The 22,539-nt window shown below is 50.8% G+C and overlaps 2 protein-coding genes and 1 non-coding gene across 16 annotated transcripts in view; 2 read left to right on the forward strand and 1 right to left on the reverse strand.

Moving 5' to 3' along the window:
* The window catches only part of LOC100995460 (uncharacterized), a 102,760-nt gene extending 101,418 nt beyond the window's left edge, over positions 1–1,342 (forward strand). Inside the window, exon 19 of the transcript XR_010112621.1 lies at positions 918–1,342. This is a non-coding gene — a transcript (uncharacterized LOC100995460). The remainder of the gene's footprint in view (positions 1–917) is intronic.
* On the reverse strand, positions 328–18,989 carry MDH2 (malate dehydrogenase 2). 2 transcript variants are annotated; one of them, XM_003808920.5, is made up of 9 exons: positions 18,783–18,989; positions 11,915–12,083; positions 9,414–9,497; positions 8,829–8,938; positions 6,416–6,541; positions 3,322–3,399; positions 2,475–2,574; positions 1,963–2,114; positions 328–639 (listed from the first exon to the last, which is right to left on the reverse strand). In XM_003808920.5, exons 1-9 carry the CDS (start codon positions 18,846–18,848, stop codon positions 508–510), a joined length of 1,017 nt encoding a protein of 338 aa, XP_003808968.3. In that variant the 5' UTR covers positions 18,849–18,989; the 3' UTR covers positions 328–507. The 2 variants fall into 2 exon arrangements, with proteins under 2 accessions (XP_003808968.3, XP_003808970.3); XM_003808922.6 differs by lacking the exon at positions 11,915–12,083 and having other exon boundaries at positions 18,783–18,954.
* Positions 18,990–18,994: 5 nt separating this feature from the next.
* The window catches only part of STYXL1 (serine/threonine/tyrosine interacting like 1), a 52,450-nt gene continuing 48,905 nt past the window's right edge, over positions 18,995–22,539 (forward strand). For 4 of the 13 annotated variants that reach the window (XM_055114560.1, XM_055114563.3, XM_008961063.5 and 1 more), the window contains exon 1: positions 19,010–19,197. The gene's annotated coding sequence lies outside the window, so the exon portion shown is untranslated. Of the gene's footprint in view, positions 19,198–22,539 lie in introns of all 13 variants that reach the window. The other 9 variants (XM_055114556.2, XM_055114555.2, XM_063605924.1 and 6 more) reach the window with 6 other exon arrangements.

The following is a 22,539-nucleotide window of genomic DNA, read 5'->3' on the forward strand; positions in this document are numbered from 1 at the left end:
TTGCTCAGCCAGAAAACGGCTGCCTGGCATTCACCGCTAAACTATGACCCCGTGGGGGTGAACTACCCCCAGGAGGAATCAGGCCTGGGCGATGCAAGGGTGCCAACAGGAGGGGCGGGAGGAGCATGTACGGGTAAACTGAATACTGTGTCTAATTCCATAAATTAACAATTTAGACTTTCTTGAAGCTACTGATGAAAGCGTCACGCTTCAGTCTAACAGTTAAACATCATCTAATTCTGATTGGTAATGAAGAGGTAGCAGACACTCTAAAGTTGGCTCTCACAGGGAAGAAAGCACAGCATTTACAGAAGGGACCTTGAAAAATAAAATCAAGGACGGCTTTTATTGATGCGCCCACAGAGCCACCCACAATTTGGAAGGCATGATGATGTCAATACAGTAATCATCACCAAAGGAAATTAAAATACAAAGTTTATCTGCAACGGCTTTGCAGTGACATGATGCCTTCGTAAATTAAGGAAACTGGCCACCCGTCACAGCGGCTCACTTCAGGGTCTTCACGAAATCTTCCCCCTTCTTGATGGAGGCCTTCAGCTCGGGGATGGCATCCGAGATCATCTTCTCCTCAAAAGAGGAGACTTTGCCGATGCCCAGGTTCTTCTCGATGCCCTTTTTCTGAGGGAGATGGGAACATGTTAAAATGAAGTTTCCAGGAAAGTGCTTGTTAGAGAAACCCCGACCTGTCGCTCCATCAGCCCCGCCAAGGAGTCTGTCTATACATGCGGGTTCTGGGTGCCTTGCTGGGGACGCCTTGCTGACCAGGTGGGTGGGACTGAGCTGCGGTCAGGAGTGCGAGGCTCAGAGCCAGAGGGTGCCAGGCAGGGGTCCCAGCACTGTGATTGTCTAGGCAGGTACCCTGGACAATGACTGACCTTCCAAATGTGTTTCTTTAGCTATAAAACAAGCACCATCCACCTTCGTGAACACGAGGACAATGCGACAAGCACCTGGACGCCAGGCACTCAATCATCAGGAACACTTCACCGTATTCTCCCCAACAAAGCCTGTTTCTGGGTTCTTGTCTCTCCCCGCAAGTTGGTAAAGGACTGAAAACATTGTCACAGTCACCTGAATCAGGTGTCACTAAGTAGGTAAATGTCTGACATTGGCAAAAACAGGCGTCTCTGCCACCGTCTCACCTGCAGAAACTGAGCAGTTTGTGTGGCAACAGCCTCAGTCCTCACCTCAACTCAATTCCCTCCTACTGCTTCCCCTGGCTCAAGGGCCTATGAGAACCGGGTGCGTCTCACCTGCAGGCCCTGCCATTCCATACACCTGCACCGACATGGGGACAGAACTACACCGTCAAGTGCCTGTCTCTCACCAAGGCCTGGGGCCATAGCTGAAGGATCTTTCTGTATTGGAGCATCTCTGAGAAAGGTCCTGGGGTGGCCTAGTGAGCCATATTACTTTCTGGCCACGTGATGAAGGCAACCACACATCTGCCTCATTTCTGCCCACAGGTGAGAAATGGAAACTTGGCTTGAGGGGGTATGAGTAAGACCTAAGGGTTTCTGTTTGCTGAAGACTCAGGCTGTCTGGATGGGGCACACTCTGGAAGAGGAATTGGGCCTGGCCGCCCCCCGCAGTCAGAACAAGATGAACAAGGAGTGACAGGGAGGTGTTCAGGCAGGGTAGGGAGGCCTCCCTGGGCTGCCTGGAGATGGAGTGTCTTATCAGTCAATACTCCTGCAGCTGCTGGGCACCTGCTGTCAAACTGCAGGGAAGGAGACCCACTTGCTGGGAGGTTCACCCTTCACAGTCTGTGATCCTCCCAGCTCTTTTTTCTCGGGTGTGCGTCCACCCTTGAAAACAACAGCACTCGCCAGGCAGGCACATGAGCTTACTGCATAAAGGGCCGGGGAGAGCTCCTGAGGTTTAAGCAAAGGGAACGCCCCCTTATTCCACAGTCAGAAGGACCCACGCCTGGATACGTACCCCAAGCAGCAGCGGTGTGGAGAAGTAGGTACATTCCGTTTCCTGTGACTTAACGAAGGAACATTCCACAACACCTTCCTTTCCATTCATTGCATCCACAAGGGAGAAGACGAAGCGGGCGCCGGCATACGCCATGGAGAGGGTGGCAGAGCCTAGGGGGGCACAGGTCAGCCTGGCTGGTGCCACAACCGTGACGCCCAGGTGAGCCGGCCCCGCCAGCCAAGACACCTGCACACCTTCCAGCCTGACAGTCGAGAATTTCAGTCAGCACCCCTGATTTCTTGTTACTTATACATGAATGGTGTGGAATTGACTCTGCCACCCTCAAAAATGACTCTCAACCCCACAAAGCAGGCCGAGCTGCCCTCTCACACAGGGATTTTCCACCAGGCAACTGCAAATCAACACTGAAAAGGATCGTCCATACCCAGGGACAAGCAGCATTTCTCCCCAACCCTGAGCTCTCGCAGGGCCTCACTGGCACCCAGCCCCGGGGCTGCCTGAGACTCTACCTGCTCCGGCTTTAGCCTTGACCACCTCCGTGCCGGCCTCCTGGATCCGCCCAGTGAGTGCTGTCAGCTGGTCCTGGGGGAAGTCCACCTTGGGGGTGCACTGCAAGCCAAGCCATGGGATCAGTGAGTGGCTTCCAGCCCATGACCCCAGACCCACTGCCTCCCACCCCCACTACTCCCGACCTCTCCTCTCCCTCCCATCACCAGGGCATGGGAAAGGTTATCTATAAAGAAGAAAAAGAAAACCTTTATAGAAAAATGACATGCTACTCTGGGCACACTGCCTATGGGGTAGCCCTGCTCCACAAGGAGCAGCAAAAAAATAATAATAAAAAGATTAAAAAAAAAAAAGACGAAGTGAAATCAACTCTGTTGGGAAGTGTGGTGAGTCCCCTACTCATTTGTTTTTTGAGGCCAGGGTCTGGCTCTGTCGCCCAGGCTTCAGTGGTGCATCATAGCTCGCTGCAGCCTCAACCTCCCAGGCTCAAGCAATCCTCCCGCTTCGGCCTCCCAAATGCTGGGATTATAGGTATGAGCCACTGTGTCCAGCCCTGGACTCATTTTTGAAAAAAGCACCTCGCCCGCTCCGGCCTAACCAGTAACCCGGTGAGGTTCCCAACAGTGGTTCTCCTTGCGTGCTGGAGCTGGGCCCTGAGCAGCTTCCACCCACATTCGCTCCAGGACTGACACCGCCCTGCAGCAGAGGGGCGGGGCTGCCTATAACAGGAGCCCTTCCAAAACCTGGCACATGGCCAGGCCTTCTCCAGTCTACCGGGATCACCTCAAAGCAGGGCCTGGTAAAGGGAATCCTGACCTCGAAGCCCCTCACAAGGTCATATGCGTGTACCTGAGAGATCAGGGGGATGATGGTCTTCCCAGCATGGCCACCAATGACAGGGACGTTGACTCGAGCTGGATCCAAACCCTGGTGACCAAAGTATGAAGCTGGATGAGTTAACAAGCTCTTTCACTGTAAAACATGTCACAGCTGCCCACAGCCCCAACACTGGAAAAGCCCCCAGAACTCAGGGTGGAACAGAGCCAGCTAGGAGGAGGCCCTGTCCAGCCCCTGCTGCGCTTGGATCTCCTGCCACGGTGCCCCAAAAGGCTGAGCATGAGCGCCAGCAGGTGCCGTGAGGGCTCGCCGCCGTCTGGCGAGGCCACCGCAAGTCCTTCCTTCACAGTGAGCATTTGTGCCCACTGTGGATGGGCACGGGAGGATGCTGCCTCCTGTGGAGGCCCCCCCCCCGCACCTGGCATCCTCTTTCCCAGAGCCGGCTCCACTCCCCATGCACAAGCCCAGTCTCCTCCCTACACAGAACAATCCAAGTTCCCTTTTCTTCAGGCCCCACAGAACAAAATTCAAATCCATTCCAGGATACCCATGAGTTAGAAGTCTGGCACCTCAAACAGTGATTGGGACAGAAAGAACAAACTGACTCCTATGGCTCCAAACAGCACAGTTCAAGGCCGCCTCATTTCTTAAACTGGAGGTACCACACCCCCAAGAATCTGTGAACCAGGTTTTTGTTTTATTTTTTGAGACAGGGTCTCTGTCCCCCAGGCTGGAGTGTAGTGGCACAATCTTGGCTGGCTGCAACCTCTGCCTCCTGGACTCAATGATCCTCCCACCTCAGCCTCCCAAGTACCAAACACCTCCACACCCAACCTATGTTTTTTAAATGTTTTGTACAGATGGGGTGTTGCCATGTTGCCCAGGCTGGTCCTGAACTCCCGGGCTCAAGCCATCCTCCTGCGTTGGCTTCCCAAAGTGCTGGGATTCCAGGCATGCACCACTGCGCCCGGCTGAACCAAGTATTTCTTAAAACGGACAATAACCTGGTGGGAGTAATGGTAGCGAGGGAACAGCCACCTGCCCTGATGGCCGTGGCCACTGAAGAGCCCAGTCCTAGGTTGGAAAATGAGCCTGGTCTGGGAGAGGGAGGATCAGCCTCACGCACGGGAAAAGTAGGATCAGCTTCATGGAGCCAGGAGCCAAAGATCCGAGAGGCTTAGCTTGGTGGTGTATAAGCACACACGTGCGGGCACTGCACGGTCACCAGGGATGTGGGGCTGAAGGGACACAGCCCTGCTTTCCAGAGGCTTGCCCTCAAATACAAGACTCCTAGAAACGTATGTTCCAATGGTGCATGCTAAGACGGGGGACAAGGTGACTTTGCAGCAAACGGGAACAAGGCATTGGCCTGGGAGGTCCTGGAGCCACGTTGAAAGGGAATATGGTGGGTGAGAGGATGAGGGAGGAACCAGCCATCGGAAGTTTAAGGATTGATATGCATTCTTGATATGATCCAGGAAATTTCCAGAATGTCAGGCAGCCAGGGGTAATGACAGTCCACTTCACTGTTGGAGGTGGGGGACGGGATCTCCCAAGGGCCAAGGTACCCTGTCCCCAACTCTAACAGTGAAGCTTCAAGGCTGAGATAGGACTGCCTAACAGGACTTTCTGTGAGGACAGAGGAGCCATATGTGGCCATGGAGCATCTTAAATGTGGTTTGTGTGGCAGAGGGATATAGTTTTAATGTTATTTAACCATAAATAGCCAAATGTAGCTAGTGGCAGCTATGGTGCAGGGCAAGACTAGGGCCTGGGGTGTGCCCAGCCCCGAGAGCCCACGAGAATGAACTCTGTTGCCTCCAGGACGCCAGGGGCTGCGCCTCTGGAGGTGGGAGGTGGGATCCTGCCTGGTGTGTCCACTTCCGTACTGCGGCAATCCCGGGGGCCTCTGGACATACCTGCGCTTACCTGCTCACTCAAACTGTTTTTTGTTTTTTTTTTTTAAAGAGACAGGGTCTTGCTCTGTCACCCAGGCTGGAGCGCAGTGGCACAATCACAGCTCATTGCAGTCTTGAACTCCTGGGTTCAAGCAACCATCCCACCTCAGCCTCCCAAAGTGCTGGGATGACAGCCGTGAGCCACTGTGCCAGGCTTAAACTGTCTTCTTCGATTCAAGTGTCTCTCCCATTCCATGGAACTCTAAGGCCTGGGGCCATGCCTTTTGAAGCTCTGTGACCCCCACACCTGTAACAGAGTCCCACTACCAGGCCCTCGGGTACGTGCTGCCATGTCTGTTACAGTGGGGCACCTCTAACTCCTCAGAAGCAGATGTGCCTGTCACTCAGGAGTAAAACGGAGGCCAAGGGTGCTGCGGGTGCACTTCCTACCACGCCGCACGTATAACCTCCAATCTGCCATCAGAACAAAAAGGCCTGAAGCTCAAGAGAAATACTTTTGGGGGCCAAAGGAAGTGGTTCTGCTGGCTCCACAACGGAAGCAAGTCGAAAGCAGGCTGTGCAAAGCACTAAGGACTCCAGGCCCAGCACTGGCACCAAACCAAGCCGAGCTCAAGCCACACCCAGCAACTCAGTCTCCGTCCAGCAGCCCTAGGGTCAGGCACCTGGCCAGGCCTGGACTCTCCAGGGTGAGCTACCACGGGCAACCCAAAAAAGTCAGTGCCAGGGACCAGGGCCAACAATTCTGATACCTCAGGACTTCTGGCACTTTCCTCAGTTCTTCATGTTTGCTAATTTTCCCACCCTTTATCTAGTGGCCAGCAGGTAAATCCTCCCAGGACCAGTTTTCAGGGGCAAGGAGAAAGGGGAGGACTGGGGGAGCCCCATCCAAGTCCAGCCACTGAGAAGCCCAAAGAAGGTGTGAACCCACAGTGCTCTTGGCGAGAAGGAAGACAGCGAGAGCCGGGAGACAGACACTGGCCAGAGTAGATGCCTGTTGGGCCGAGTGCCTGGAACCCACAGGAAACACAGGGGCTGCTTCCATCAAGAGGGCGAGCTCTAAAAACATTTAAAACCCCCAAGTGACACGTGACCTGGGCATGCCCTCGTGTCTTCCACTCCCGTAAATGAGCACGGGTGGCGGGAGAAGTTCAGAAAGGTCACCTGAGCAACACCCACGCCACCCTTACCTTCAGCTCTGCAACAAAGGTGTTGGCTCTGACGATGTCCAGGGTCGTCACGCCGAAGATTTTGTTGGGGTTGTACACTCCATGCTTCTTGAAAACTTCTGCTGTGATGGGGATGGTGGAATTAACCTAGGACATCCAACAGACAGGCATGGCTTGCCCTGGGTTCCGAGAGCAGGGCCAAGCCACAGAAGGAAAAGGGCTTTTTGTCAGACCTTCCCAAAGGTCTAACTAGTCCAAAGATGCCACATTGAACTGCCCTGTCTGATAACTCTGTACTGGCAAGCCACCCGCCAGAAAGGACAGGCCGCACCATGTGAACAAAGAAACCCTTTGCTGTAGAGGATGCTTCTTCCCTTGGTGGCCCTTCAGCTATCAACTGAAATGTGTGATGATGCCTCCATGGATCACCTTCTGCTCGGCCGGGACTCACAGCTGCAGGGCCACTCCTGATGGGACAGCAGTGCACAGCGGCTGTGTGCTCCAAGGAAGCAGGTCCACTGGCAGCTCAGTCCCTCTGTGCTATGACCCTGGGCAGGTCACCCTAACTCCCTGGGACCCGTTTTTTCTTCTGTAAGTGGGGGAAACGACAACCTCATGAAGTCATAAATACTAAATGACTTCACACACGGCGACTGCTGAACACGTCACCCGGGACGCCAGAAGATGACAGAATGGCCAGGTTTCTATTAGGCACTGGTTAGCTCCCCAACAAAGGGAAGAGCAGCTCTCTATTTGTGACCCACCACCCTGAGGAGCTTCTGGGGAACGCAGGACCCTCAGAGGCCAGGAGCACGAGCTCTGCATGCCTGCTGGCATCCATGCCTCTCAGTGACATCATGGTCCCTGCCCCTTCACCCCAATCGATCCTCATCCTCAGACACCAGGACCCAGGCTCCGCCAGGAAGGAGCAGTGAGGTGGCTGCTGTTAAATGAGCACAAGGCCCTGCAGGTCAAGCTGGGGAACCACGGCCGTCCTCTCAGTGAGGACGCAGCACTCAACGTTTCTGAGAGTAAGCAGCTACCTGCAAAAACCAGTGAGTGGGGCCTGGGGTGGCTGTGTGTGTCCGCGACTGTGTGTGAATGAGGAAATGGGGACAACAGGGGACCAGGAATGGAAATCCTGAGTAGAATGCAGATAGTCCCACCTTATCCATGGTTTCACTTTCTGCTGTGTTAATTACCAGCAGTCAATTGAGGTCTGAAATTATTACACGGAAAATTTCAGAAATAAAGAATTCATGGGTTTTAAACTGGCTGGGCGCAGTGGCTCATGCCTGTAATCCCAGCACTCTGGGAGAGTGAGGCGGGAGGATCACCTGAGGTTGGTTGTTTGAGACCAGCCTCACCAACATGGCGAAATCCTGTCTCTACTAAAAATACAAAAATTAGCTGGGCATAGTGGCGTGCACCTGTAATCCCAGCTACTCAGGAGGCTGAGGCAGAAGAATCGCTTGAACCTGGGAGGCAGAGGTTGCAGTGAGCCAAGGTCGCACCACTGCACACTGGCCTGGGTGACAGAGCCAAAAACAAACAAACAAAAAAACTGCATGCCATCCTGAGTAGCAGGATGAACTCTGGCTCCATCCCGCCCAGGACAGGGGTCAACCCTTTGCTCAGCATACCCATGCGTCTACACCACCTGCCTGAGTCACTTAGGAGCCATTTTGGTTATCAGATCAGCTGTTGAGGGATCATGATGCTTGTGTTCCAGTCGCCTTATTTTACTTTACAATGGCCCCAAAGCGCAAGAGTAGTGATGCTGGCAATTTGGAGAAACAGAAACCAGAGAAGCCATTAAGTACTTCCTTAAGCGAGAAGGTGGAAGTTCCTGACTAAAGGGAAAGAAATAACTTTTATTATAGTATCTTGTGATTGTTTTACTATGAGTTGTTGTTGTTAATCTCTTACTGTGCCTAGTTTATGCATTAACTTATCACAGGTGTGCATGCCTAGGAAAACACATGGTATATACAGGGTTCAGTATACACATGGTATATACAGGGTTCAGGGTTCAGGCACCTACTGGGCTCTTGGAACATACTTTCCCGGCTAAGTAGGAGCTACTGTGTCAAAAAGGGAATCAAGAGACCACCACAATCACGGCTGAAAAGAGCCTTGAGAATGGACTTCTCTTCAGGTGGGGAAACTAAAGCAGAGAGAGACGTGGTCTGCCCACAGCACAAGGCTGGCTGTGACAACGCTCGTTCAGTTCATGCTGGAAGGAGTCCTTAGGAAATGCACGGACGGGCCTCTGCTTAGTGCACCCGACCTCTCCATTTCAGCCCCTTCATCTGTGTACCCCCCCATCCCCCCAGCACATCAGCAGCCTTTGCTGCAAACCGTGAGCTTTTCACGCACTGTCAGCACCTAAACACCTGCCATAGCTGCAAGAGCCGGGTGCTGCCACACTCACCGGATTGGCAATGATGCAGATCATGGCTTCCGGGCAGTGCTGGGCACAGGCAGCGGTCAGGGTGGCCACAATCGTGGCATTGGTGTTGAACAGGTCGTCCCGGGTCATGCCTGGAAATGATCCAATATGAAATGTTAACAGAGAACACCACAAATTTCCAGACAGGCAGCATGTGCTGAGCGCCAGCTGTTACAGGAAATTGAGCCACTCAAGGTCCCCGTTTCAAGTCAGTCTCTCTTGCAGGGTAAATGATCCAGCATGATGAGTGCCAGAAGCGAGGTCTGCATGGGTGGAGCAGGGGAGGACAACATCTCAGAAGGACCGTCGAGGTTTAATAAGAACCCCCAAGGTAGAGTGGGACTGAGAAGAGGGAAGGGCGTCCGTGCACAGAGGCACAGGGGAATGGCAAGACGACTTTGACCCCAGGCCAACAAAGAGATGTGACCTTTACCCCACAGGCAAGGGGAGCTGGTGACATTTTTCCTACAACAAAGCAACCAGATTAAATCCATTTTTAATAGGAAATGGGTTTAATCCCCACATCTTCACGTGGGGAGATACCAGACAAGGCTTTCAAACACAAACCTGGCTTTCTGGGGACTCCGGCCGGAATAACTACCACATCACAACCTTTCAGGCAGTCAGGCAGCTGTTCAGGTCCGAGGTAGCCTAGAACAAACACCCCAAAAGAGAAATGTCACCGTTTCTGATTCAGAGAGGCCTGGAAAGTTCAGCCCTGGCCTTAAGGCCAACTAATGGCCTCGAGAAAGGCTAGAAGCCCTGCCGGTAACGTGACTTCCTTCTGTTGACGACTACTGCCCTGCGAGCTGACAATTCCCGTGGCAGGAACCCTCCCCTTCTACCCTGCTTTCCCCAGCCTCTCCTTGCCCAGGCCCCAGCTAGAATGGGTCAGCCCTCCAGGTTTCCACAAAAGCAAACTGAGCCACTGCTTGTCTTCATCCTACTCGTGAGCATTGTAAGTCACACTTGGCCTCCAGTTAGAATGAGAGGAGCTGCTCATTCCCCATCACCACAATCCTGATGAAAACTCCTTTTTTTTTTTTTGAGAGGGAGTCTTGCTCTGTCACCCAGGCTGGAGTGCAGTGGTGCGATCTTGGCTCACTGCAACCTCCACCTCCCGGCTTCATGTGATTCTCCTGTTTCAGCCTCCTGAGTAGCTGGGATTACAGGCATGGACGACCACATTTGGCTAATTTTTGTATTTTTAGTAGAGAAGGGGTTTCACCAGGTTGGCAAGGCTGGTTTTGAACTCTTGAACTCAAGTGATCCACCCACCTTGGCCTCCCAAAGTACTGGGATTACAGGAGTGACCCACTGTGCCAGCCCAAACTCCTTGATCAGAAGGCACTGAAGGCCAGGAAAGAAAACGTTCTGTGCTGAAAGACTCTAAATATTACTATTTCGTTTACTCCTATCATCTGAAGGAAAAAGTATGTTTTCAAAGATTTCAGGGAAATTTGCTACAATATCCAAAATCTGCTTCGATCTTGACTTTTTCCTTAATGCAGGAGACTTCTTAACCCGAATATACAGCCCAAAAGAAAATGGGCAACCCATTCAGAGAACTCTGGAAGGTGCACGAACATAAAATTTGCCAGGCAGCCTCCCCAGCTGTTCACACCAACTTAAGACTCATGTAAACACCATCAGACACGGTATCGCATACGCTGTCAGAGGGGAAAGAAATCAGTAGAATCTTTCTGGACAGCAATTTGGAACTTTATAGTAAAAGCTTTGAAATATTCATACCTACTAATTCTGTGTTTAGAACTCTAAGACTTAAACAAGATGTAAAGATAAAGATACGTACTGCAACTTATATTAATATATTTATATTTACAGAAGCAAACAGGAAACAGCCAATGGTCAACAACAGAGCTATCACAAACGATAAATTACAGCTTTAAAAATAATTTTATCAAGAATTCGGGCTGGGCGCAGTCACTCATGCCTGTAATCCCAGCACTTTGGGAGGCCGAGGTAGGTGGATCATTTGAGGTCAGGAGTTCTAGACCAGCCTGGCCAACATGGTGAAACCCCATCTCTACTAAAATCACAAAAATTAGCTGGGCATGGTGTTGCACACCTATGGTCCCAGCTACTCAGGAGGTTGAGGCAGGAGAATCACTTGAACCCAAGATGGGGAGGTTGCAGTAAGCCAAGATTGTGCCACTGTATTCCATCTGGGACACAGAGGAAGACATGGTCTCAAAAAAAAAAAAAAAAAAAATTTGGTGACATGCAAAAATGTTGATACATTGTGAAGGTTAAATAAGCAGCATATATAAATATGCATATTTATGAAATTTTTTTTTTTTTTTTTTTTGGAAACAGGGTCTCACTGTCTCACCTAGGCTGAAGTGCAGTGGTGTAATCAGGGCTCACTGTAGCCTCAACCTCCTGAGCTCAAGTAATCCTCCCACCTCAGCCTCCCAAGTAGCTGGGACCACAGGTGTGCACTATCATGCCCAGCTAATTTTTGGACTTTTTGTTGAGATAGGGGTCTCGCCATGTTGCCTGGGCTGGTCTTGAACTCCTGGACTCAAGCAATCCTCCTGACTTGGCCTCCCAAAGTGCTGGGATTACAGGTATAAGCCACTGCACTAAGTCCAGTGAATCATTTCCCAGACAACATTTACTGAATATCCGACACTGCCTTCCACAGACAGGGAGGTTTCCCAAAGAGGCCGTGCTTTTTGAGAAGCTGGCAAGATAACCCTGGGGTGGAGGGAAGGTGGCCCGCAGCTGAGACCATCACCTTACTGTCCCCAAATCCTCACCAGAGGTTGCTGACACTTCCCTCTTCCCCATCCTCATACTACTTTTCAAATTAGAAAAAGTAGAAAATGGGATGATTAGGCTACCTCACATTTCTAAAAGACACCGCTGTTTCAATTTTTATAGACGCCAAGTCTAAAAGGGTGTAATCACTTGTAAAATTTAAATTTAAAACAGAGAAACCCCCGTCTCTAAACATTTAGTTTCATCTAAGAATCTTACTCAAAACTCGGATCCTGGCCTACTGGGGACAGGAAGCAAGTCTCCAGGGTCAGCGCACCCAGTACCTTTCACAGCGGCTTTGGTCTCGATGTGGCTCAGATCTGCGGCCACTCCGGGTGTGTGCGCGATATCATAGAGGGTCAGGCGGCTCACCAAGGGGCTGTTCTTCAGGAGAAGTGAAAGTGGCTGCCCGATGCCTCCAGAGGCCCCTAGCACAGCTACTTTAGCATTGTTCTAAAAAGAGGCACAGAGAAAGGACTCTTAGGACGAAATGAGCATGAAAAGGATTCACATGGTATCCTATAAAAAATGTTGCACTGGGCCTCTTTTTACTGCAGTTGCCAAAGCAAGATACAATCATTGTATTTGTAACAGTCTCATTCTGGAAGAATTCAGGACCTTCATTCCAAAGGTCCACTTTCAAATGGGGAGAATTTATGTCTGTAGAGGCTGTGATACTCAGGGTACTTCAAAACCCTCCTGAAAGATGAAGAACAAGCTGGACTCCATCAGGCAGCTGGACTGGTAACAGCAGCCTTCCCTTCAACCTGCAGCTTTATAAATATAAACACACACTGAGTGCCTAGCAACAGGCCCTCCCGGTAACTGAGGTTGCAGGAAGATCCCTGCTGGCTCTGTAGGAGACAGGTAATGAGATGCATTAGGAGCAGAGAGAACACTGTCACAGAAGCCCCTTGTGCAAGAGGGCAGATGGGGTTGCGGCAATCAACTCCCTGCAGGGGTGGGGAATCAGAGAAGATTCATCCAGGCAGCAAACTTGTGGCTGGAGCCTCAGGCAGGACGAGGAGCTGCCTAACAAGAGATGGAAGGGGTTACGTACATTGCGAAAGACTCCAACCCTCCTGGTGAGTCAGATCTGTCATCTCGGGCTCCAGTATCTCACACTGGTTCTCCAGCCTAGGTGTGTATCAGAGCCACCTGCTGAGCTAATGAAGCCCACTCAGGACTAGGCTCCTGGAAGCGGGATGGGGCTTAGGCCTTGGCATTTTTGCCATTTTCCCCAGATGATTTTGATACCAAACAGTTTGAGAATCACTGTTTCATACCAGGCTAATCAGAAGAACAGGCAGCAAAGTAGCAGCTGGCCCTGGGCATTTCAGCTTGGAACAGTTAGGAAAGTGATGGGGTGAAAGTGACCCAGCCCCGCATCCAAGCAATCACTCCCGTTATTCGAAGGCACTCTTCCCCTCTAGGTCTCACTCAAGGTCTGACCAAAATTACAGCCATACCCAGGGAGCTTGTTTCTGATCTAAACTCACAAATGAGAAGCACAGCCGATCCCTGGCAGGCAGGCAGGCAGGCAGCTACCAGTGAGGGAAGAGGCAAACAAAGTGGCAGACACAGGAACTCTCGGCACCGTGTGTGGTCATCTGGGGCCTGACAGCATCACTGCAGTCTTCTACAGTAGCTGAGGCCAGCTAATAACAGGCTTTGGTTATCAGAAACCAAAACCAAACAAACCAAAATCCGAATCAAGACGCTTACCCAGTGGGTTTCTGCTCAGGAAATTAAACTGTGGAAGCATACACAACCAACATTTGAATTCATACAGGTTTTTGAGTTTCAAGTTGGTGCTTTAAAGGTGAACCCCTGGCTGCCTGGAAACTTGAAACTGTCAGACCCGCTCAGAACCTGAGGTCGGGCAGGCTCAGCCTCACCCACTTCTGGATCTTCAACTCTCACTCCCACATCTTGTGTGAGTCTCAGGGACTCCCAAATCCCAGCTCTGCATTCCCAGTTCTGTTAGGCGTTCCATGGGTTCCACAAACTCAACTGTCCATTTATCCTGCCCCCCTCCCTCCATCCCTGGTCCCAAATGGCACTTGTGTTCACTAAATGTAAACTTCTAGAACCATCTTCTGCCACCTCCTTCTTATCAGAGACATCAAGTCAGGACATGAAGAACTTGGCAGCTCAACCACCCTCCCAACCCGCTCCTCCTCTTCATTCTATTCCGTTATCTAACTTAGGTACTCAGCAACACCTCCAAAGCATGCTTTCCCAAAATCAAAGTCTTAATCATTTCACTCTCATGCTCAGGCTGGCATGGTGGTATGCACCTGTAGTCCCAGCTACTCAGAAGGCTGAGGTGGGAGGATCACTTGAGCCCAGGAGTTGAGGCTGCCGTGAGCCATGATGGCACCATTGCACTCCAGCCTGGGAAACAGAGCAAGATTCCATATCTTTAAAAAAAAAATCTTCTGGGCTGGGCATGGTGGCTCACACCTGTAATCCCAGCACTCTGAGAGGCAGAGGTGGATCACCTTAAGTCAGGAGTTTGAGACCAGCTTGGCCAAAATGGCAAAACCCCATCTCTACTAATAATAAAAAAATTAGCCAGACATGGTGGCGCGCACCGGTAATCCTAGCTACTCAGAAGGCTGAGACAGGAGAATCGCTTGAACCCAGGAGGAGATCACACCACTGCACTCCAGCCTGGGTGAAGACCAACAGTCTATCTCAAAAAAAAAAAAAAAAAAAAAAAAAATCTTCCAAAGCTTTCATGCTTCCATCACTCAGCCAGGGCAGTGGTTCCACAGGGGAGTGGCCAAGACAATCCCACCAGGGTGGAGGATGAAACTGCTGCAATGAGTGTATCTTTTTTTTTTTTTTTTTTTGAGATAGGGTCTCCCTCTCTCACTCAGGCTGGAGTGCAGTGGTGCGATCTTGGCTCACTGCAACCTCTGCATTTTCGGTTCAAGCCATCCTCCCCACCTTAGCTGTAGCTGGGACTACAGGTACACACCACTCATTCTGTAGAAATGAGGTTTTGCCACACTGCCCAGGCTGGTCTCAAACTTCTGAGCTCAAGTGATTCTCCCACCACAGCCTCCCAAAGTGCTGGGATTATAGGTGTAAGCTACCATGCCCAGACTGTCTCTATCTTTATCTAACAAAGAATTAACCTCTACCAAGAAATGGACCGACCTGTGCCCTCACTAGGGTGCTTAAATGGATGGGTCCCATGTGTACATAAGGTGAACACAACATGGGGGAGGGAGGGGAAGAAGACTGCCTCACTGGTTTCTTTGCTTTCACTTTGTCAAGGTGATGTCACTGTTTGTATATTACAGGATGTCATCAACTTAATTTTTACAAAACCACAATCCTTAAGTAGTATAATCTTTACATGCTTTGCAATGAGATGAAAATCTTTGGTGGCCCGGAGGTTAGATCATGATCTCCTTGTCAAAGAGCTGTCTTCCAGACCCGCTGACCTTTGCTGGGTGGCAAAGTGGCTATCAACAGCACACTGCTTGGCAACTGTGTTGAAAACCGACATACGTTAACACTGCCTTCATTTATAAGTTTTAACACTTTATAACGTGTTATGGTTTGTTTTAAAATTTCTACTTGAGTTTATATTGTAATGTATATATTAGTACATATACCTATAAGTAAATACATTGGGGCTATGTGCTTCCTACGCTTTTACTGTTAAAGATACAGGATCCAGCTAGGCGTGGTGGCTCACGCCTGTAATCCCAGCACTTTGGGAGGCTGAGACGGGCACATCACCTGAGGTCGGGAGTTTGAGACCAGCCTGACCAACATGGAGAAACCCTGTCTCTACTAAAAATACAAAATTAGCCAGGCATGGTGACGCATGCCTGTAATCCCAGCTACTCGGAAGGCTGAGGCAGGAGAATGGCTTGAACCTGGGAGGCGGAGGTTGCGGTGAGCTGAGATCGCACCATTGCACTCCAGCCTGGGCAACAAGAGCGGAACTCCGTCTCAAAAAAAAAAAAAAAAAAAATCCAAAGTCTGGAGACCACTGCACCATGGGCTCAAGCCCATCTTTCTTTTTGCTTTCATCAGCTGCCTTCTCAACAATGTCGCTTGTATGCCCAACAGGCATTTTAAATTGAACATATCAAAAACTGAGATCCTGGCCGGGTGTGGTGGCTCACGTCTATAATCCCAGTACCTTGGGAGGCCAAGACAGGTGGATCACCTGAGGTCAGGAGTTTGAGACCAGCCTGGCCAACATGGCGAAACCCCATATCTACTGAAAATACAAAAAAAAATTAGTTGGGCGTGGTGGCAGCACCTGTAATCCCAGCTACTCAGGAGGCTGAGGTGAGAGAATCACTTGAACCCAGGAGGCGGAGGCTGCAGTGAGCCGAGATCACGCCACTGTACTCCAGCCTGGGCGACAGAGCGAGACTCTGTCTCAATAAATAAATAAAAACTGAACTCCTGATATCTTCTCCCTGCCTAAACCCACTCTCTTCTATAAGTCTTGCCTATTTCAGCCCAACTCCAAGGCCCAAAACCTTGGTGTCATCCCCGACCCCTTATCTAATCACACATCAGCAAATCCTTCTGGTACCATCAACGAATACCCAGAATTCAATCATTTCTTACCACCTGCACCTAGATAACCACAATGAACTCCTAACCCACCTTTCTCTCACTCCTAAGACCATCTTGTTAAAATGGAAGGAAGAGCAAGTCATTACGCAGCTGAAAACCCTCAACTGGCCGCCCCATTTCTGAGAAAATACCAAAGTTTTACAAGGCCTGTTCTGTTACCTCCACTGCCTTCTCTGGAACTACCCTAGCCTCATTTTCTCAAACCTTCAAGGCATGCCCCATGCTTCTCCAAGGGCTCTCAGCTACATCCTGAGACATATCCCTTACTTGCAATACTCTTTCCATATGATGTGATCTCTGCTTCCTTCAGACTTTACTCAAACATCTCACTCTGCGTGAGGCCTACCCTAGCTGATGTAAAACTGCTACCCTCGGCTGGGAGTGGTGGCTCACGCCTGTAATCCCAGCGCTTTGGGAGGCCAAGGAGGGTGGATCACTTAAGGCCAGGAGTTTGAGACCAGCCTGGCCAACATGGTGAAACCCCATCTCTACTAAAACTACAAAAATTACCCAGCTGTCGTAACCCTTGCCTGTGATTCCCACCTACTTGGAAGGATGAGGCAGGAGGATAGCTTGAGCCCAGGAGTTGGTTGCAGTGAGCCAAGATGGCGCCACTGCACTCCAGCCTGGGCAACAGAGTGGGACTCTGTCGGGTCCATCCTGGCCAACATGGTGAAACCCCATCTCTACTAAAAACACAAAAATTAGCTGGGCACGGTGGTGCGTGTCTGTAGTCCCAGCTACTCGGGAGGCTGAGGCAGGAGAATCGCTCCAACCTGGGAGGTGGAGGCTGCAGTGAGCCGAGATCATGCCACTGCACTCCAGCCTGGCGACAGGGCGAGGCACTGCGTCAAAAAAAGTAAATAAAATTGGTACCCTCTTCCCTAACACAAGCACCCTACAATCCCCATTTTTCTTGCATGTTCATCACTATTTTAAGATACTTTATAATGAGTGGGGCAATAAGTAAAATATCTAGTAATTTCCGTGAGAGCAGGGACTTCTGTGTTTTGTTCACCACTGTATTTCCGGTACCTAGCTCAATAAATATGTTGGATATCTGAAGGTCCTACCAAAACTCAACCTCTCCCTGGACACCCCTGTCCTGTCTTTGGTTGGCTGCCCCTCCCCCACACCTCATCCCTCCTATCCTGTTTACTCATTCTCTAAGACCTTCATCGCCTCCACCTGTCCTAAGTTTACTCATTCCCTAAGACCTTCATCGCCTCCACCTGTCCTAAGTTTACTCATTCCCTAAGACCTTCATCGCCTCCACCTGTCCTAAGTTTACTCATTCCCTAAGACCTTCATCGCTTCCACCTATCCTAAGTTTACTCATTTCTGTCCCATATCAAGTGTCACTTCTCACTTATCTTGGTATCCCCTGCAGCACCCAGCATAGTTGTTGGCAAGCACAGGTACTTAATGTACTTATCTGTATACAGCTGGGCCCCCACTTCACCGTAGCGCAAAAGCATTTGGTACATTCAACTTACAATGGGGTTACCTGTGGGAACCCATTGCAAGTTGAAAATACACAAAGTTAAACTCGCCTTTTGACTTAGGATATTACCAACTTGCGATGGGTATGGGAAGTAGCCATCAATCCAGGAGCATTTGTATTTATTTTTCAAATGAACTGGATGTACAGGAAACTCGAGAACTTCGATGATAAATTTGGATTCCCCTTTAAAATTACCTCCCTCTTGGGCGTCGTAATTAAAAGGCAATGCGAGCACCTCCTGGGTTCTCAAAATTAGGTTTAATTAGATTCACTTGGTAAAAATGCGGACCCCTCCCCCCCCCCAGTCTTAAGCTTCTTCAATGAACCCAGACGTCTGTTTTTTATTAGCTTTCTGGTGATTCTGACACAGAGCAGAGTTTAAGAACCACCATTCTAGAAGATGGCTAAAAATAGCCTAGGCTTAAGTGGTCGCGGGCCAAGTCAGGCACTGTTAAGACACCTGGCGGCAGGCTCAGTCCGCCCACAGCAGGAGAGATCCTCCAAAAAGGTTAAGAAGCGCTGAATTCTAATCCTCTGGCCAAATGACTGTAACCCTGCCTGGCCCAGTTCTCTAGCCTCGGTTTGTCCATACTATGGAATTAGGAAGTATACGATTTCTTTTATTCACGCACAACTCACACGGATGCTGCAAGGAGATTAGCTACGTCAAAGCAATGGAAAGCTGCAGAAAAAAACGTAAGTTTACTTTCAGATGCAGAGCCCTGGTTTCCCAACCTTGAAGGCGTGCAAGCCAAGAGCAGGTCCTCTGGGGAATCTGGGAGACCCGGGGGAACCCTGACAAATGGACCGGCCCTGGAGCGGGACTACCTCGCCCCCTTCTCCCCGGCTTTCTCCCCCGCACCTCCAGGCCAGTGTCAGGGCCTGCCCTGGGCGCCACAGTCTCCAGCCAGTGCCGGGCAGCCCTGCGGTCCAGGCTGGCCTGGAAAGGGTCAGAGCTGCCCGCGAACCGGGGACGCACGTGGCCCGGGCCGGGGGGCCTCCGCCTGCAGGCCGCCCCTCGTCTGGCCTACCTGGGCCGAGGTGCTGAAGCTGCGGCGGAGAGCAGCGCTGGCAGGCCGGGCGAGGGCGGAGAGCATGGCTGGAGCGGGAGGGGCACCGACTGGCAGGCACAGGAGCTGGTGACGGGGAAGTGACTCCAACGACCTCCACACTGCGCAGCGCCTGCTCCCTGGGGCCTCGCGAGAGTGACCGGACTTCCGGTGGCGCTCGCCTCCGGGATCTCGTGAGATCACGGCCACTTCCGGGAGTCGGAAAGGAAGGCTCCGGGTCCACCCTGGCAACCCAGGTGTTTGGCTGGGTTCTAGCGTGGCCGTCTGTGTGGCCGGTGGGGGACCTGCGGTCGGAGTGGGAGGGCCAGTCTGCACCCAAGAGGTGGAAGAGGACGGGCTTTAGGCTGGAAGCGCCTTAGAGGAGCCATTTTTCCAGGTGGGGCCCCAGGCAGAGGCTCCGACAGGGAGCCTGGCCATAGTCGCGCAGCCGGGGAGGTGGAGCGCGTCCCAGACCCGAGCCCCCGACCTCAGCCAAACCCATTCCTTCTGCCCTTGGAGGCCAGAGGGGACTCTGAGCTCCGGAAAAGCAGGGTCAGGGAGGCTGAGAGTCCTTAGGCGGGGTGGGAGGAAGGGGCCATCTCCTCAGATCCGGGCCGTCGTTTCCCAAGTTGCAGAGACCCTTGGGTTCAGGTTTAGTGACACCACTGCTGATAATGGCGACCTCCAGCCCTGCAAGCTTTAGAGGACCACTATTCTGTGTTCCAGATGAGCAAATAGGTTGTAGGGACAACAACTTCCGTGGTCATACAGTTCCTATCTTCTCTCGCCTGCCCGGCAGTGCTCTGACGGTCCCACTGTTTCTGCTTTACGAATAAAGACACTGTGGCTGAGGCCAAGTGGATTTGTAGAGTTTACGCAGACAGAAAGTCGAGTAGAATTCCTTGCTCACAATGAGTTTATTACTTAAATGTATGAATTTATTTATTTTTTTGAGACGGAGTCTCTCTCTGTAGCCCAGGCTGGAGTGCAGTGGCGCGATCTTGGCTCACTGCAACCTCTGCTTGTCAGGTTCAAGTGGTTTTCTTGCCTCATTCTCCTGAGTAGCTGGGATTAGCGCACCACCCCACCTGGCTAATTTTTTGTATTTTTTAGTAGAGACGGGGTTTCACCACGTTGGTCAGGCTGGTCTCGAACTCCTGACCTCGTGATCCACCCGCCTCGGCCTCCCAAAGTGCTGAGATTACAGGCGTGAGCCACCGCGCCCAGCCTGATATATATTTTTAAAATTAAACAACACCCCCAGGCAAGGTGGCTCATGCCTGTAATCCCAGCACTCTGGGAGGCTGAGGCGGGCCGATCACTTGAGGCCAGGAGTTCATGACCAGCCTGGCTAACATGGTGAAACCCCATCTCTACTAAAAATACAAAAATTAGCCCAGCGTGGTGGTGTACACCTGTAGCCCCAACTACTCCGGAGGCTGAGGCAGGAGAATCGCTTGAACCCGGGAGGTGGAGGGAGGTTGCAGTGAGCCGAGATAACCCCACTGTACTCCAGCTTGGGCGACGGAGAAAGACTCTGTCTCAAAAAAAAAAAAAAAAAAGCCGGGTGTGGTGGCTTATGCCTGTAATCCCAGCACTTTGGGAGGTCAAGGCGGGCAGATCACCTGAGGTCAAGAGTTTGAGACCAGACTGGCTAATGTGGCGAAACCCCATCTCTACTAAATATACAAAAATTAGCTGGGCATGGTGGCATGTGCCTGTAGTCCCAGCTACTCAGGAGGCTGAGGCAGGAGAATCCCTTGAACCCAGGAGGTGGAGGTTGCTCTGAGCCAAGATTGTGCCATTGTACTCCATCCTGGGTGATAAGAGCTAAACTCCGTCTCAAAAGTGCGCGCGCATGCACACACACACACACACACACACACACACACACACACACACACACACACACACACAAAGCAGATAAGCTGAGACATGCTGGAAGAGTAGGTGTTTCTCAATGGAACATTCAACTCCAGAGGAGGGAAAGATCCCTTGCCTTGGAATCAGAATTCTCAAAGGAGGGGCACTAGGGCCTGAGCATTTAACAGTGGGAAATGTTTAGATAGGAAAGGAGGAGAAAAAAGGCCAAATAAAATCTTAGCGGGAAAAAATAAGCATAGGCCAGTATTCAGGGGACAGTGAAGAGATCATTTATTTTGGAGTGGGGACATTAGGGCAAGCAGTGTCCTTTGTTTATCTTATCACCGACTGCATCTTCTGGTAATTATTTACTCCTCTGTCTTGTCATTAGAACTGAGAGCACCTCAGAGCCAGGTATTAAGTCTTGCCAGGTACTAAGTCTTTCTTCTGTTTTTTTTGTCCAACATGCGACTGGGCTGAAAGGGCCTCAGTGAATTTGTGGAGAGTTGAGTGGTTTTAGGTACAGCTGGAAACAGCAGGTTGGGAAAAACTAGATTGTGCCGGTCCCATGAATGTTAGTTGAGAAGTTTGTATTTCATTTCTTGGGAAGCAAGTGTTTATCAAAGGTTGTTTATTTATTTGAGATGGAGCCTCACTCTGTTGCCCAGGCTGCAGTGCAGTGGCGCAATCTTGGCTCACTGCAACCTCCACCTCCGGGTTCACGCAGTTCTCCTGCCTCAGCCTCCCAAGTAGCTGGGATTACAGGTGTGCACCACCACACCTGGCTAATTTTTGTATTTTTAGCAGAGACAGGGATTTGTCATGTTGGCCAGGCTGGTCTAGAACTCCTAACCTCAAGTGATCTGCCCGAGTCAGCCTCTCAAAGTGCTGGGATTATAGGTGTGAGCCACTGCACCCGGCCAATCAGGCTTTTGTGACACTGCCAGAACTGTGTTTGAGGAAGATTAGACTGACCTTGTATGCTAAGAATTCCCAGGAAAAAAAATGGAGATTGTTTAGGAATCTATTCAGGGAGATTGTTTAGGCATCTATTTTATGGATGACAAAGGTCTGAATTACGGTGGTGGCCATAGAAATGGAGTGGGTAGGGCCAGTGTGGGAGAAGTCTCATGGGAAGAATGGGTAACAGTCTGTGCTCATCTGGGTTTGAGGAGTGAAAGAAAGAGGTGTGGAAAATACATAAAGAGGGAAGTCGGGTTATACAAAGGAGAGGAGAAAAATAAAGGAGGTTATATCAAAGGAGAGGAGAAAAAATAAAGAGTTCCGTTTTAGATGGGCTTAATTGGGAGTTATGCTGAGTTGTCCATATAGACCTTTCAGTGGTATGGGCCGTGTTCATGCCTGTAATCCCAGCACTTTGAGCAGCCAAGGCGGACGATCACTTGAGCTCAGAAATTCAGGACCAGCCTGGGTAACATGGCAAAACCCCATCTCTACAAAAAGTATGAAAATTCTCTGGGCATGATGGTGTGTGCTTGTAGTCCCAGCTACCCAAGAGGCTGACATGAAACGATCGCTTGAGCTCAGGCGATCGGGGGACGTCAAGGCTGTAGTGAGCCATGATTGTGCCACTGCATTCTGACATGGGTGACAGAGCAAGATATGTCTCATTTAAGGGGGGAAAAAAGGAACTGTGGGATTGAAACTCAGGCCAGGACGGAAGTCACCTCTGTAGAGGGGGAGAGTTGAGACCATGAGCAATAAACTGGAATCACAGATTGTCAGGCTCCCTCCCACATCTGGAATTCAGTTTCCTCCACATCCCTCCCAAGTCCTCATCTCCACAGAAGAGGAACTTGCTACCTCCCAAGCCTTCTACTTGGGCCATCCCAAACAACTTGACTGCTAGAAAAGC

This window comes from Pan paniscus, chromosome 6 (assembly GCF_029289425.2).
Source record: "Pan paniscus chromosome 6, NHGRI_mPanPan1-v2.0_pri, whole genome shotgun sequence".
Taxonomy (NCBI): domain Eukaryota; kingdom Metazoa; phylum Chordata; class Mammalia; order Primates; family Hominidae; genus Pan; species Pan paniscus.